The 16118-nt window shown below is 37.4% G+C and overlaps 1 protein-coding gene across 1 annotated transcript in view; it reads right to left on the bottom strand.

Annotated features, from left to right (window-relative positions):
- LOC121422615 overlaps positions 1-16118 on the bottom strand; it is a 112101-nt gene that overhangs the window by 64124 nt on the left and 31859 nt on the right. The window contains exons 14-19 of the mRNA XM_041617772.1: positions 15533-15817; positions 3582-3727; positions 2704-2863; positions 2160-2282; positions 1387-1494; positions 1039-1152 (exon numbers count right to left, since the gene is read on the bottom strand). Of these exons, the coding sequence (XP_041473706.1) occupies positions 1039-1152; positions 1387-1494; positions 2160-2282; positions 2704-2863; positions 3582-3727; positions 15533-15817 (936 nt within the window). The remainder of the gene's footprint in view (positions 1-1038; positions 1153-1386; positions 1495-2159; positions 2283-2703; positions 2864-3581; positions 3728-15532; positions 15818-16118) is intronic.

Raw genomic sequence — 16118 nt, 5'->3', positions numbered from 1 at the left:
AGTTGGGTTTATCGTAGAACATGGTCTAACCCTGTGATAATGTACGATGTACATTTTTTTGTAATACTGTGGTCTTTCCTAATTTTCTTATGGTGATGACAACTATCTTATTTATCCTACCTAGACAGTTAAGAATGATTCATAAGTCAGGATAAGTCAGGTGAGCTGGTGAATTGAACCACTGTTGAAGATTTGTCACAATTGGCTTTCAAAAATTAAACCAAAACTTAAGACAAGATTTTATTTAAATCAAACCCAACTTCAGAATACAGGCAAGTGACTTCACCAGAAGCAAAGTTTGTACTGGTCCTTTATTATTTTTTGATATAAATGTAGCTATAACACACCACATTTCATTGGTTATATAACTCAAAAGCATCTGGTACACTTTGCGCATCATGACTATATATAAATACGATGAATATAACTGCAACCATCAAAATGTTTAAGTAATCAGGCAGATAATAATAATAATAATAACAATAATAGCCCATTTTTATATAGCGCTTTTCCCAGAATGGCTCAAAGCGCATTACATCATATTATTATTACCCCGGTCATTGGATTCATTTCGATCCCGCACGCTGTGGGATTCGAACACAAAACCCTCTGTTTACAAGGCGAGAGTCAGAACCAATACACCATGGCTCTTCCAGATAACACAATTAGGTTCTATTCTCTGAGGATAGCAAAGATGTAATTCCATTACATTTGTTAGTTGACAATACCATAGTTTTGTGAAACCTCACCCCATAGGAATAAGTAAGACACTATCAAACAATAAAACAAACAATAGGGCCTCAAACTTAAACAAATTCAAAATAAAGACAATGATTAAAGAAAAAACATCGGTATCAATAATTATCTCCAGACTGCCAATGGTTTGTTTGACGAGGAAAGGCGGGTATCAAGTCGCAAATCATGGTTATCGCCATAACATTTGAATTTAGGGCTGTTAAAGCATTTGGAGTTTATTTAATGGTTATACCCCTATTCCACGATTATTTTGGAGGAGTACTGTAAACATGTATGACTTACCTGTTTCACACAACGTGCCAGTAAAGCCAGCAAGACAAGAGCATGAAAAGGTTGTAAATACTTCCACACAGGTCGCACCATTTAAACAAGGATTGTTGGCGCAGGGCTGGGGTCCTAAGAATGAAGAAACAATCCATTAAGGGAAATCACAAATGAATATTGATAGCTAGTTACATTTAGAAGACGAGTATGCTGAAAATATTTAGAAAAATTATATTAGCCTCTTGATCTTCATACTTTTTGTTCTGAACATCAATCAAATTACCTCTAACAGGAATTATCGAAATATACCACATTACAACTCACACTTTAAGCAACAATTGATAAAAAATATTTGTGTTTACATACTTAGCTCACAGTTTGTGCCAGTTATTCCTGCAAGGCAGCGACAGATATAACCATTTTGAAGATCAGTACAGGTCCCTCCATTTTGACAAGGAAAGCTGTTACATTCATCTTGAAGGGAATAAATATCAAGAACATTAATTATTATCGAGGCGTTTTTTCATGAAGAGTTAAGTGTTGCACCTAAGTTCCCAGCTGCAAGTATAAGTTCCCAGCTGCAAGTAGTATAAAAAGCATCACTGCATTGGTCAAATCATGCTAAAGGAGATGCACGCTACTGGTATTAATCAATTAGGGTGCGTGTGCCTATCAGGATTTAAGAATGACTCTATGTTGAATTCAAGTCTTTGTGAAACATTCCCTGCTAATCTCCTCTACAGTGTCAATTGGTAAAATTTACGATCCGTCAAGTGTTAATTTAACTTTCATAGAGCCGCTCCTCAGTTGTGCAAAAATTTATGCTTAACTGGATAATTGGTAATGAGGTACTACTCTTTCTCTTTGCCATTTCAAGCACAGGTTTCAACAAATTGGGAATTTCCTAAGCCCCTTAATCAAATCTGGATAATCTTCAATCATCAATTATCAATCTAAATCATCATTTTTACTTACTGAGTTGTTCAATTATTCTTATGATTTATGTATTTTGTAGCAAACCACGAGACCACTATAAAGAGAAGAGGGACAACGCTTTATCAATATCAAAGAAAATATATTTCATTTGAATTCACTCCCTACTTTCACGAATATGATTTTAAGAATAAGATTATTATTACCTGTGTTTACTTCACAGGTAGTACCACTGAAACCACTGATGCATTCACATCTGAAACTGCCTCCTGATACACCAAAACACTGTCCATCATTCCTACATGGTCTACTTGCGCATGGGTTATCACCTGTAAGGAGAATGGAAAAAGTAAATCAGTTGTTGGTAGCAATAGTGGCATATCTGAAAGACACCACTGATGCAATCACATCAGAATATGCTTTCTGATACAATAACACACTGTCCATCATTCCTACATGGTCTACTTGCGCAATGGTTATCCACCTGTGAGAAGAATTTTTAAAAGGTTGTAATCTGTTATTGGTAAAAATAGTGTATCTAGAAAGACATGGGGCACTGTGTTAATGCTGAATTCTGAAACTCTTCTTTATCACATATGCATGAACTATTCAGATCTCACTTGGTATCAAAATAAAGAAGAGAAACTGAATTTTGTTATTATATATTATAACTGGCAGATTTTAAATCACTGACTACCTTGAATAAAGGTAACTGGGGAAACAAGAATGGCTCGGTATCTTGGAACTCACCTCTATTTATTTCCAAGTTAGAATTTTGTTGCTGAAGAAGCTCAGCAAAATCACTGAATGTATCAGTTGAATGCCGATATGATACCAGTCCTATGGTAGAGGGTATGATAGGATTGAGTCCTGAGATTGCGTATGCCGTTTGACCAACTGGGATAATTGCCTGTTTGAATAATTATAATAATAACATAGGCATTTATATAGCGCAATCTATCTAGAAATATTCTATTCCGAGGTGCATTGTTACTATTATTATTATTACCCCGGCTTTAGCTCGAGCTGCCTTTCAGCGCTCATGCATTCAAGGAATTAATCCTGCCGGGTACCCATTCACCTCACCTGGGTCGAGTGCAGCATGGTGTGGATACATTTATTGCTGAAGGAAATTACGCCATGACTGGGATTCGAACCCACGACCCTGTTTCAAAGTCAGAAGACTTATCCACTGGGCCACACCGCCCCACTGTACATTTAATTAGAAAAAATCTTTATGAATTATATCTGACCTGCAGATTATTTGTTCATCTCATTAACAGAGTGATGTTTTATAAAGCTGTTTGGAAATTATGAATTACTTTACCCACAACTCAGATTCTCATTTATATTCCCATCATTTAAAGGTAACACACACCTGAATACAAAGTGTACTATTTTCGTCAAAAGTTGATTTAGGTTTTAGGAAATTCACTTGAACCATCAAGATTCATTGATTGATTGATGAAGAATTTATTTCTCTTCAAATGTTCAAGAATGAAATTACAAGATTGAATTGAGCTATATCAGAAAATATGAGGTCGAAAGGTAGGGTAGTGCATAAGATCTGCAACAAATGCCAAGCTGGTGAAAGCAGTTTTATCCAACGTCCATGTGAGTGCCCTTACCTGGGTCAAAGTAGTTGGATCCTGGGTTTCTGCACCATGTATCACTACATACCCATCTATTCTCCCATCAGCAGGTGGATTCCACTCAAGTAGTACTGTCATTCCATTTATCTCGGTGAAGCGACCATCGATGGGTGGATTTGGTCCTGTTGTCATATGAGATAGAGACATAACCATTAAAGTATCTACGGATGATTATATCAACAGAAAATAAGCAGCATGCAAAGCAATTTTGATGGATTTTGATTCCTAGAGGGAGAGATGACCCTCTCCCATAGGCTGCAGTACAAATAGGTAGCATGCAAAGCAATTTCGAAGGATTTTATTCCTAGAGGGGGAGACGACCCTCTCCAATAGGCTGCAGTACAAATACATAGCATGCAAAGCAATTTCGAAGGATTTTGATTCCTAGAGGGGGGAGACGATCCCTTTCCCATCGGCTGCTGTACAAATAGGTAGCATGCAAAGCAATTTCGAAGGATTTTATTCCTAGAGGGGGAGATGACCCTCTCCCATAGGCTGCAGTACAAATAGGTAGCATGCAAAGCAATTTCGAAGGATTTTGATTCCTAGAGGGGGAGATGACCCTCTCCCATAGGCTGCAGTACAAATAGGTACCATGCAAAGCAATTTCGAAGGATTTTATTCCTAGAGGGGGAGATGACCCTTTCCCATAGGCTGCAGTACAAATAGGTAGCATGCAAAGCAATTTCGAAGGATTTTATTCCTAGAGGGGGAGATGACCCTCTCCCATAGGCTGCAGTACAAATAGGTAGCATGCAAAGCAATTTCGAAGGATTTTGATTCCTAGAGGGGGAGACGACCCTTTCCCATAGGCTGCAGTACAAAATTTGAAATTCGAGAGGTACCCCCACTCGGGTTCCAAGATTCCCGGGTATTTTCGCATTGGATATTTTCAATGGTGAAATATTTTTTAGGAATTTTCAGAAATTTTCAAGAAATGTCGGGAATTTTAAAAAAGTAACTAAATTATTTTTGTATACAAGAATCGAAAGGAGTACCCTGGCCGATGATGCTTGATTGTGCTTTGTCAGCAAGCACCAAACCGAACATTATGCTAAAAAGGGCAGAATTTTAATGAATTCCATGTCAAAGTTGATTTACTCTATTACTGGCTCAATGCAATGTATGATGGCAGTACACTACACATGCTTTACACAAGGGAAATATGAGGCATACTTAATATTCTGTTCTTGTTGCAAATGATGAGAATCTTTATTAATTATTGTTGCATTACCATTATTATTATTTCATTAACATTATCTTTTCTCATTTATTTCTTCATAGCTGAAGTGAGAGCTTAGTGCTGTTTGTGGCGTTAATTTGATGAGTATAATTACAGACTGCTGATTCAAGCTCAAAGGTTATTTTATTCAATTTATCCTGTTAGGAATAAATATTTTGTTCATTTTTTCCAAAATACTAGAGGAAATTAAATGAAACAAATACGAGACATTTTCTCAATCAAGGTAAAAGCCATAAGGTCAACAAACGTAGTGCATGGTTTTTTTTTCTCCCTTTGTGAAAAATTACTAATCTTGGTTGTTTTCAAAGTCAGGACGGCTGCTATATGAAATTGCATAATGCAGGCAAAACTGCCATTTTTCTTTCTTCCCACCCCTTTTTTGGAAGGAGGTATGTGGGGTGGAGGGGGGTATCTCAGAAATCAATAATACCGTGTTTACACAGTGACACGGCTCGGGGGTTCGACACGCGAGCCGTGCTCAACACGGCAATTTTATGCTGTGTGAACGCGATCAGTGTGATCCGCGAGCCGTGTCGAAACGGCTTTTTTGATCTGCCAAAATCGTAGGTTTCAACCCGCGAGCCGAGTCAGACTCGGCAATTTTTTCGTGTGTAAGGTAGCTTGTCAAAAGTCCATGCACCGTTCTTCATCGTTCTTCCCGCATCCGGGTTTTCGCTTCGGCTTTCCCGCCCAACGTTCCCTTGACTTCAAAGGAACGGCCGCCATCAAAGGCCCTTTAATGCCACCGTTCTTTTGTTCGTCTTTCCTGCAAGTCTTAATTTCTGTCGAAAGGCCGAAGAATCTATTCTAAATAGCTCCCTCTACGACCAAAACAAATGTGTGCCTTCATCATGTTCATATTGACTGTCGGATCGAGAGTTCGGGTCACTGTTCTGAACTGTGGTTCGCATCTATCGGGTGCATTCATAAAGCCACGGTAGCTTAAAAAAAATCACGCATGTGTCAAAAATCGTTACTGATCTTTCGAATTTGCTGCAATAACCATGAAAACCTCTTTTTTGCAATTGGAAGACAGTCAATTCATGTTTTAGGTGGGAAAATAAGATTCCACATATTTTCGTTTCGTAGGCCCAAGCCATTCGTAGAATTCACGTCGATTTGGAATATTAATTATTACTCGCATCTCAAACAGGTGTCGAGAACGCCCCCCCCCAAAAAAAAAAAACAGAAGGAAATAGAATGATAAGATAAATATGACCGGAACAGCTTAGCTCTATTAGGCATAGAAAGATAAAAGATTTACAAAGATTTATTAGAAACTGTTTTAAATAGTTTTTTCATATTTTTGACGGGCAACCATTTCCCCAGGATAACATATTGTCTCTTAATTTTCTTTATCTCCATGTTTTAAAGAAACGGGACCAAAAGGGATTGTGAAAAGAGGAAAAAGAAACTAAGAGGTCAAAGGGAGAGAAAAGGGAGGGGAAACAGAGAGAAATAAGAAAATAATATTGGGATGGAATAAGAGGAAGGGTGAAAAAAATGGAGGAAATACAGTTGAAAGAGTGGAAAAACTCGGAAATTTGAGAGGGGTTCTCCCGATTTCTGCCTCTGCATCGAAATCAATATTCATGAGAAAGCAGAGTTGTGTCCTCGCAGAAACCGTGATCAGGTGGGGGTGAAATTATTTTATGACTTGCGTCTTCGGAATGAGAGTACGCATGCGCGTGGACTGGATATTTACGAAATTGTGGTCGTCTATTTCGAAAATTGTATGCCATGAATGAATCAGCATCCTCAAACTTCCTGTACCCTTCTATCACTGGGGATTTAGGGGGGAGCCGCCCTTGCCCCCTTCCATTATGAGAGGCACAATTAGAATTTGTAATGCAAAATGCAGCCAAAACAGAAGAGTGCCCCCCCCTAAAAGCGGAACCTTTTTTCCCCCTGTCATGGATCCTCCCCTGACCTTTAGACATTATGTTGTATAGATCCGATTCTTGGTTGGATCTACATTTACAAAGCCCCCCCCCCTATTACCGGAGCACAAAAAGAGGGAAAGAAAGAAAAAAGAGAGGAGAAAAAAAGAAGAGGAAAACATAAGAGGAGGAAGGCGAGTGAATAAGATTATGCGAAGACTTATTAAATAATTTTAATAATCACTACGCCACTGGGACAACCAATTCAAAGAAATAATTAAATATCAACCTTGGGCGGCCGATCGGGGAAAATATGGGTGAAAAAAAATCACCCCCCCCCCCTATTGGCGGAGGCTGGATCCGCCCCTGATTTAGATTTACATTTTATTCACCCTATCGATCCCCTCTCGGGGTATGAGAGTACAACATAAAAACAACATATAACAGACTAAAGTATAACTTCATTTAATTGGTTTAACGTATTAAACGTAATGTTCGGAATTGAAGATAAATACCAACTGTGGTAACGATCTGAAAATTTGTTCGATCAGAATCCAATGAAATTTACCAACGAAGTGTTTGTATAAATGAAAAATATTTGCCAAATAGCCCTGTGAAAGAAAGTCGTAAAAGTGCTGAGAAATGAGCGATATAAGCACAGAATTCCATCAAATGTCAGGTATTTTTCGAGGCAATGTTATAATACACTGTCCCACGTATGCTTTTCTGTTTTAGTGATCATCAGAATTATCGATATTGAGCGGCGATTTCATTATTCTACAAAGATAAGTGTATATTAATGTACTAGGTCTAGATTTATGATGAATATTTCGTATCGAAATCGTCATGTAATCATATTTGAAATTGCGCCTGATACGTTGTGCTGTACATGGTCTTATCCTCCCATAGTTATCGATATCGTCATCACCGCTGTTACTATCGCAATCATCTTCATTTCTCTATTATAAGTATTATCTTCGTTAACATTTCTATTATTTCATTATAATTTTATCATCATAAATCGATGGGGTGGGAGAAGGAGGAGGAGAAGAAGAATTACCAAGGAGAAGCAGACGTACATGTAGAATGGAGGAGCAGTAAAAAGGGATGAGATTAATAATGAGAGATGAGAAAGGATACGGAGAGGAAAAGGAAGATAGAGAAAAAAAAAGGAGACGCAAGAAGAAAAAGAAGAAGGACGAAGGAAAAGCAGTAGGAGACGTATAAGAAGGGCAGGTACGTGGGCAGAAGAACAACAAGAAGAGAGGGAGGAAGGAAAAGAAAGAAGCAGCAGGAAAGGATGAGGTGGAGAAAAAAGAATAATGAAAGACGACAAAGGATATGAAGAAGAAGAAAAAAAGATTTAAAAAAGGAGGAGTAAGAAGAGTAGATGAAGAAGGGAGTGAAGGATGAGAACAAGAAGAATGATAAGGTGGAAAAGAAGAATAACGACGGAGAAACAGAAGAAGTAGAAGAGGGGGTGAGTTTGTTCTAAAGTAAAATCAATGTGAGTAGAATTAAATTAATGTTTTTATTTATATTGCACTTGCAGTGATTACATCATTACAATACTAGGATGCCATTATGTTCAATAATTTAAGCTTCAAAATTCGGTAATTCACGGGTGAAGATAAATTATGGTGCCGTAAGCTGCAGGGAAATATGTAGAGTGATATTAGCATTAGGTCATTGCTCTAAAATAGATGGAATGTGATTATTTATTATTAATATTAGTTAGTACACTTACTGGCCTAAAAGCAAAAGCAAATAGGGCCATGATATAAGCTTCTCCATATAGAGAATTGAACATTATTGACCTTTCAGGATTGCTTGGCATTGATACTCATCGAACTGTTCTTAGTCATTGCCCTGGCCTATGATCATGAAAAAGCAAGATCAGTCACCCGTATAGTAGAGAATCATTGACAATAGCATGCTCAGCGGGTTCGCCACAGAAAACAATGGGAGAGCTAGAAGCTCACAGTCTTGAATTCCCCATATCCGCTGCCGTGATTATTGTCGTAATTTCAATAGATAAACCTACTTCAAAAGACCGTTGGCCCGCCCGATGGGGAATCTTTTGTAATAACGTAGTGTATTAAAATATGTGTATGCAGTAACTACCGCCCCGACTTCTGTTGTGCTATTTAAAAGATTTCTTTCACCATCATCGAGTAGCGATTAGCGTGTAAAATCGCATAAATTATCTCACAAAACGGATCTAATGTTCATGATTACCAACATCACCATAATCATTACCATTATCTTTCATTTTTTAATAATAATAATAATAATAATAATAATAGCGGCATATTTACCCAGGGTAGCCACTTCAGTTCCGAAAACTGTTCTCCCAGAGGGCCCTGCTACTATTACCCCGGCTTTAGCACGGCTACCTTGATCGGGCGCTCGAGCATTCGAGGAATTTCTTCCTACCGGGTACCCATTCACCTCACCTGGGATTATATAAACTATAAAATTGATACTGGAGAACGATTGGAAATAGATAATGAATGAATGGTGATGATAACAGTGATGATGATGGTGGTAATTAGAACTTTGAAGTGATATTAATGGACATGATAATACGAATAATAACATCAGTGATAATGTTGATGATTAAACATTAACAAACGAAGATGATTGGTATATTTCCGGCAATGAACCATGTATAACTTGAAACGCGTTATCATGATCCTGAAAGACATAGATTATATTTAGTTATCAGAATATCCCTATTCATGTCAGATTGTAAAACATATTAGCTAGCGCTGCACGCTCGCATATTGATTGGTGAGTTATGAAAATTTCAATATTAATTATATTACAAACTAATTAAAATCTCAATTTTATGACAGTTTATCAACAATTTTCGGCTGGCGATTTGCGCGCACATTGATTGTTAAAAATATATCAACTCAGGCATCTTATTCATAATTACAAAAGTGCTTTAAATATATAATATTGACAGATTTCGCGCTCTGATTAGGCTTATTAGATTAATGAATTAATTTATTGATAAATTGTCCCTTTTTCACAATGGAATATCAAGAAGAGAAATAGGAAGACAGTCATAATTTTCACATGATGGAATATTGTTCTTCGAATATCCCGGCCCTATGTCAAAACTCAAAGTAATAATAATGAATCATATATGTTCCTTTTTAACTGTGATCCATATCCACTCACAATTCTACAAATCTCAAATTTCCTCGCGCTCGCTTCGCTTGCTTAGTTATGTATTTACCTTTTTCATGATTACAAAGATTGCTTAGAACTTCTATTCTTCAGGTAGAAAAGTAAATATTTTCAGCTCACGCTTCGCGCTCGCATTATTTGATTGTTGAAATATGTAACGTTTTCATTTACAGATAATTAAAAGTAGCCGTTAACAGATTCTTTTTTATCAGAACGATCAATGCGTACTAAATTCATTCATCTCGTTTAGGATCACAAGCATTGCCAGAATGCTATTTTAGGACAAAATACATGAAATAAAAAATAAAAAATTAGCGCGCGCTTCGTGCTCGCACTATTTAGATTAGGCTTGCGAGATTATTTTACATATATTTTTACATTTGATTTAAAAGAATAAAGCTTAAAAGTGACACTATTTGGTTTACATATTATGAAGCGCCTTCTCATATTCCAATTTTACCTTAAACGTAAGTATTTTATTTTCAAACGAAATCTATAAAAAGGGTGCAGTTAGGCTCTCATTTTGATTCCAAATAGTCTCATAATTGGGATTAGTTGCAAACACGGTTTTCGAATAGAAGGCACATCGGGGAACATCAAAGTATCAAGACAGTCACCCGCGCTGACAAAGTGATAATCTCCCCTTGACATACCCCGACCAATCAAGAGGTCATCTTTCTATTGAAATCCGCAACCCGTCAGACCACCTCTATGTTCAAGAATATACGTTAATCTCCCCAATCAAGAATGGGGTAATTTAAATCTACCTTGTCAATGGGGTAATTAAGCCGTTAAATACAGCTTGCAATGCGCTGGCCCATGTCATTTTCAACGTCCGGCTTTCGGGGAATTAAAATGAGCATCAAATGGGTAGTTTTCTTGTTCTCGTTTTGTCCCCATACTAGAACCTTGATTTTGTTTCTTTTCGTAATGTGCATTTTGATATGGTTTCCATTATATTTCTTAACATTTCGACATTTAATGTAGTTTAATGCTTGCCTTTATAAAGAGCAATATTACATAAAACCTATTTGGCGAACCTATTTGGCGAAGCAGATTATAACATAACGTTCGACTGATATTTTATCAACACATTTTTGATTAACCAAGTAACTTCCCTCTTTATAGGTCTACTCTTAATGTGAACATTTGAGTTATATTTATTGCCTACCAACTCTCTGTTTACCAGGCTAAAGTGAAGGTCCTCATTTGTGTATGAACGACATGTTCTCATTAAAATACATGTTGTGAGTTTCAAATAAAGGGGGCACACTTGTGTAAAAATGGCATATTTACATTAACAAATTTGATAAAGGCTCTCAAAGGGGGGGGGGCACACGGACCGGATGATCACCCCCCCCCCCCCCGGATTCACTACATAACTGTACCCTCTGATGTGCAGAATATACACCCCCGTATAGACCCACTGACTTCTATAGGTCACAAAATAGAACACAATACTTTTGAGAGCCCAACTATTGTTCAAAATAAATACGGCGCTGATTGTATTGTGTTACTCCGGCAGGATCCGCACCAGCATGCACTCCATTCTTGTTGATCTAGTATGCTAAATACCTCGGTCACATTTGTTCTAAGGCGAGTCGAAAACAGTCATTTTAACAGTTTTTGGACCTGCTAAATATAGGTTTTAATAAAATGAATAAAACGGCTGTTTTCGACTCGCTGTATGGCCGCCGTAGAGCAAATGTGACCGAGGTATTACCATTTTATGTACGTTAATTTATTGTTTGGTGCATATTTAAATATGCAAGCTATACAGAATGCAGCTATACGATTAACAGGTGAAGTACAAAGTTGGAAGGGAAACTAGGCCAAAGAGGCTTTCGTATTACTAACTTTACGTCGGTAAATTATGTTTACCTTAGACACTGGGAATCTAATTCGCAATAATTTGACATACACACATTGCAGATTAATTTAAATATTTGATAGGAAGAAGAAACCAACGGCAATATACACGTATTGTTCAAGTCAAACGTGAAGGTTAAAAAAGAATAGGTATAGAAAAGTTTTAGAAAAATTCAAAGGAAGAAATAAAGTTGGATGAAAAAGGAACCATCAGAATTAAGTTGACAAAATTGAATATTATAAGTAGAACAGGAACATTGAAAGAAATAATTAAGTCCCCTCCCCCCAGCGGACTGGTTTGAAGGGGTGGGGTCACCATGCATAAAATCATGGTACTTGTTGAGGCCTCAGCCCCAGACCCCCCTTCGGTTATGTGGCTCCAGGATGGTAATCAAGAACACTAGGTCACAGAGCACTCTAGATCACAGGGGAAATTTATATAAGAGAATAAAGACGGATCCCAGGTAAAAAGATTTTATAGATTTTCCTGTCCAATATCATGTCGGAGTCACTTAAATGTGTTAATTTGCATTTTCATTCACGCGATATTTTTCATCGGTCATTAAAGTGTAGAATGTGATTAATAGAAGACGCTATAATTCCTTTATAAACACTCAACTCTATTCATGGTCAAGACTACCTCAACTTTGATAATTTCAATATTCATTTTTAAGTGCTTTTGATTTCGTTCGAAGGTAAAGATGTTTGTAATGGTTTTAAAAAGTAACGAAAGTACCTTTTGTTCTGAATTTCGGGCAATGAAATTCAAGGATTGTGCATTTAAGCTACAATGACCGATATGACAGCTTGAGCATCCATTTTATTTTTAAAGTTCAAATAAATTATATTTTATTCGTTTGTTTTGCACGGCATCTGTATTATGTGTGAATATATAAGTTTCTAGAATTCAAATGTTTAAACAAATGCAGTGGCGTACCTAGGATTTTCCACAAGGGGGGGGGGCAAAATCGCCCCAAAAGAGTCCTCAAAATAAGGACATTTCACAGCAAAAACAAATTGACAAGAGGGCTAAATTAAACATAGACCTATGTTAAGCTCAAATTTGAATTTCAACGCTGCCCTTAGTTTTCAGCCCTTTTTCCACCAAAAAACGTTGGCATTTTATGTTTTTAGTGTTTTTTTTTCACAGTAGCGTTTCAGTGTATTGCTTTAAACGCCATCATTTTGGGACCCAGGTATGATTTATATTGCATCTTTTGCGTGGGGTTTTGCATTTTTTTATAAAGATGTTAAGGTCAATTCCATATCTTTCCTTTTCACCCGACAATGCTGACTGTGCGGGCTCAGTGTGATGAAAAAAATCTTACCCTCGCCTGAACACTTACTTTCAGAAATTCAATTTCTTAACGGTATGTTCTTCAAAATAAAACAACATGCTCGTGCTAAAGGGCTAAAGCTTAATTGTTCTTTTAAAGAAATGAAATCTAAATCTTATTGAATTTTGTCATATACTGAAACCCGAAACGAAAAATTATCAAAACAATGTGAAAGCGTAACTTTTGAAAATGTATACCCCACTGAACTACGCACACCGATACAAGGACACAACGATATCCAGATCAGTGACTAGAGATCGCTCGTTAAATAGTTTGCCTAAGACGTCGATATCGTGGACATAGAGGGCGCTCATGCAGAAACATCTTATCGGAGAGTCAACCGGGGGGTGTCAAAAGAAAAGATAAAAGCGCACGCTTCCGTTTTCGCTGCAAAAGGGAACGCTGTCGTCTTAAATGGCAAGAGCACTGACCCGTAGGAAAGAAAAATGGACAATGGCACGCTGAGCGGGTTCGCCGCAGAATATAAAGGTAAAAACGCACGCACACCTTTGACAAGCCGCCTAAACAGAAAGCCGTGTCGAACTCTCTTGACCAGGTCACTGCGCGCGCTTTCACTTTTGGCATTGTTGTTGTTCGCACGGACAAGATTCGATTCCGGCGGTGAATTTCCCGCGTTTAATTTGCGACGTCATAATTCTTCCGTTCGAGATCCGCGAGCCGTGTTGAACTTGCCTTTTTATATGTACGTATAAACGCGATCTCTGATCCCTTCTTCGCAGTGTTCAATCCGGCTCGCGGATTCAACACCCGAGCCGAGTCAATGTGTAAACACGGTATAAGTAACCATGGTTGGTTCCTGCACCTGAGTTTTTCCATCAAACACACAAGCCAGTGCCATCGGGTCTCACGGGCCTAATCACTAGTGGCAGGCCCTAGATATTCATTCGAGCCAACCCATTGCTATTTTTTTTATTTTGATATGGCTGATTGACAAAGTGTATGCATATGATTGTCCATCTAACACTGATTCTATTTTTGGTAATTACTGAACTTCCTTTTCCCTAATTGGGAAGAAATATCCCCAATTTTGGACTATATTTTGACTGGCGGAAGGATTACGGCTATTTTGCTGTTTGAGTTGATGAATCTGCTCCCCCCGACGGTGTCTTCAAACACGCCAATTTATTTTTAAAATGAGCCGGTCGAGGGACCCTTTTCTGGTCAGATATGGATTGCCAGATATAAATCCTATCCACTGGTAGTAAACATTTGACCCCCGAATTTCATCCTTATTTTTTATGAATTTTTTAAAGTGCCAATTTAACACATGAGTCTATGGGGAATGAATTAGGCCTGTGAGACCATAGCTCCTGGGGATTAGTCTGCTGTGTAAACCCTACATTCGAGGAAAAGTCCCCTGCCAATGACTTGCATACAGGAGGTCCCTTGTGATTAATATAAAGTTGCATTTGTGCTAGTCTTCTGTGAAGTCCAACTTATGTATCAAAGATTAAATATGGGTCTGTACCTGGAGATTACACAGTAGAAGGAAATGTTCTATTTACAGTTTATTATGTAATGGTACATGTACATGTAAATGGAAGGCAGGTTCTTACATGTAAAACCCTTGATATTTACAGAAAAATGAAAAATAGTGTATGTGTGAGGTTTTATTTTTTATGTTGAATTGAAAAGAAGCTTCATTTTGTACATTATTCTCCATCATGATACATTTGCAGTAAAGGAGTAATGAACACATGTACATAAAACATACACATGTATGTATAATGTACTTACGTACAGTATGAAGAATATTTGATACCCAGGGCATTTAAAGAACGAAGAATAGTTTTATACGAATTGAAAATATAATACTTTAGGATATCAATTTATTAGTTCATATTAAAAAAAACAATTGATGAGTTTTTGTGAAAAAATTAAAATTCCCAAAAATTCCCCAAATTCCCGGCAAGTAAAAATTCCTGTAATTATCCATGGAAATTTTCCAGCCCTATGGAACCATAGAACCCACAATCAACACCCCCCCCCATGATCCCCACTCATGACATGAAGGCATGTACATGTACAGTGTATGTGTTGAGTATAAGGACATGAACAGCAATGGGAGGGGGTATAATTCCAGTGACAGATCATGGTTTAAATTGCTTTTATTTCTCACCCAGGAAAATAACTCTTACATGGAATTACGTCTAAAATAAATCTAAAATCGAATTTTCTGAAGAAAATCACTTCAATTTCTCCACCCTATAATATTCTCATGACTGCATAAAGAATAGATTTAGAGGCAAACCATTATTGGTAGCTCGTTTCACCTAAAGATGTGTTTAACTGTGAACTTATAATTGAGGCCTATAACTGCTTATATCTTTGGAAAAATAGTGTATGAAAAGGCTTAAAACAGTTAAGCCATCATCTTACTTGTGAAAACATTGAAATTGACTTGATCCTCACGCACTCCAGTACTGGTCACACCTTGGATGTTAACATCGTATTCTGTGCCGGGTGTAAGGCCCGCAGCATTGACTACTATATTTCTACCATCACGATTCGCAGTGGCTGGAAGTTGTACTGAAAAAGTACCCCCTACTTCACTGACTGTCGCAATGTAGCTAGTATAAGTGAATTCGGGTCTGTCTTCCCACAAGATGTCGAAGCTTGTTGTTTGGATGTTTTGAGCACTGGCAACCAGATTAAGCAGTGTATCTGTGAGAAAAGGCAATGTGCATAACCTCTCAATGGTTAATACTGAACAAACAAATAAAAAATATCTCAAATTATAACATGGTTGACATTTGAACCATTATCAAACTCCTACACCCTATACATAAGGTTAAATGCATATCAACTCGGGGAGCGGGGTAAATCTGTACTTTACAAAGTCAGTCTGTCAGTGTCTCTCAGCTTTGCACTGATCAGATGATTCTTTGATTGATAACATTTAAAAAGATAGATCATAACTTAATCACAAATACAATAAACAAATGACCTGCCAACGTAAACCTTA

This window comes from Lytechinus variegatus, chromosome 10 (genome assembly GCF_018143015.1).
Source record: "Lytechinus variegatus isolate NC3 chromosome 10, Lvar_3.0, whole genome shotgun sequence".
Classification (NCBI taxonomy): domain Eukaryota; kingdom Metazoa; phylum Echinodermata; class Echinoidea; order Temnopleuroida; family Toxopneustidae; genus Lytechinus; species Lytechinus variegatus.
This window is presented reverse-complemented; position numbering and strand designations above follow the sequence as displayed.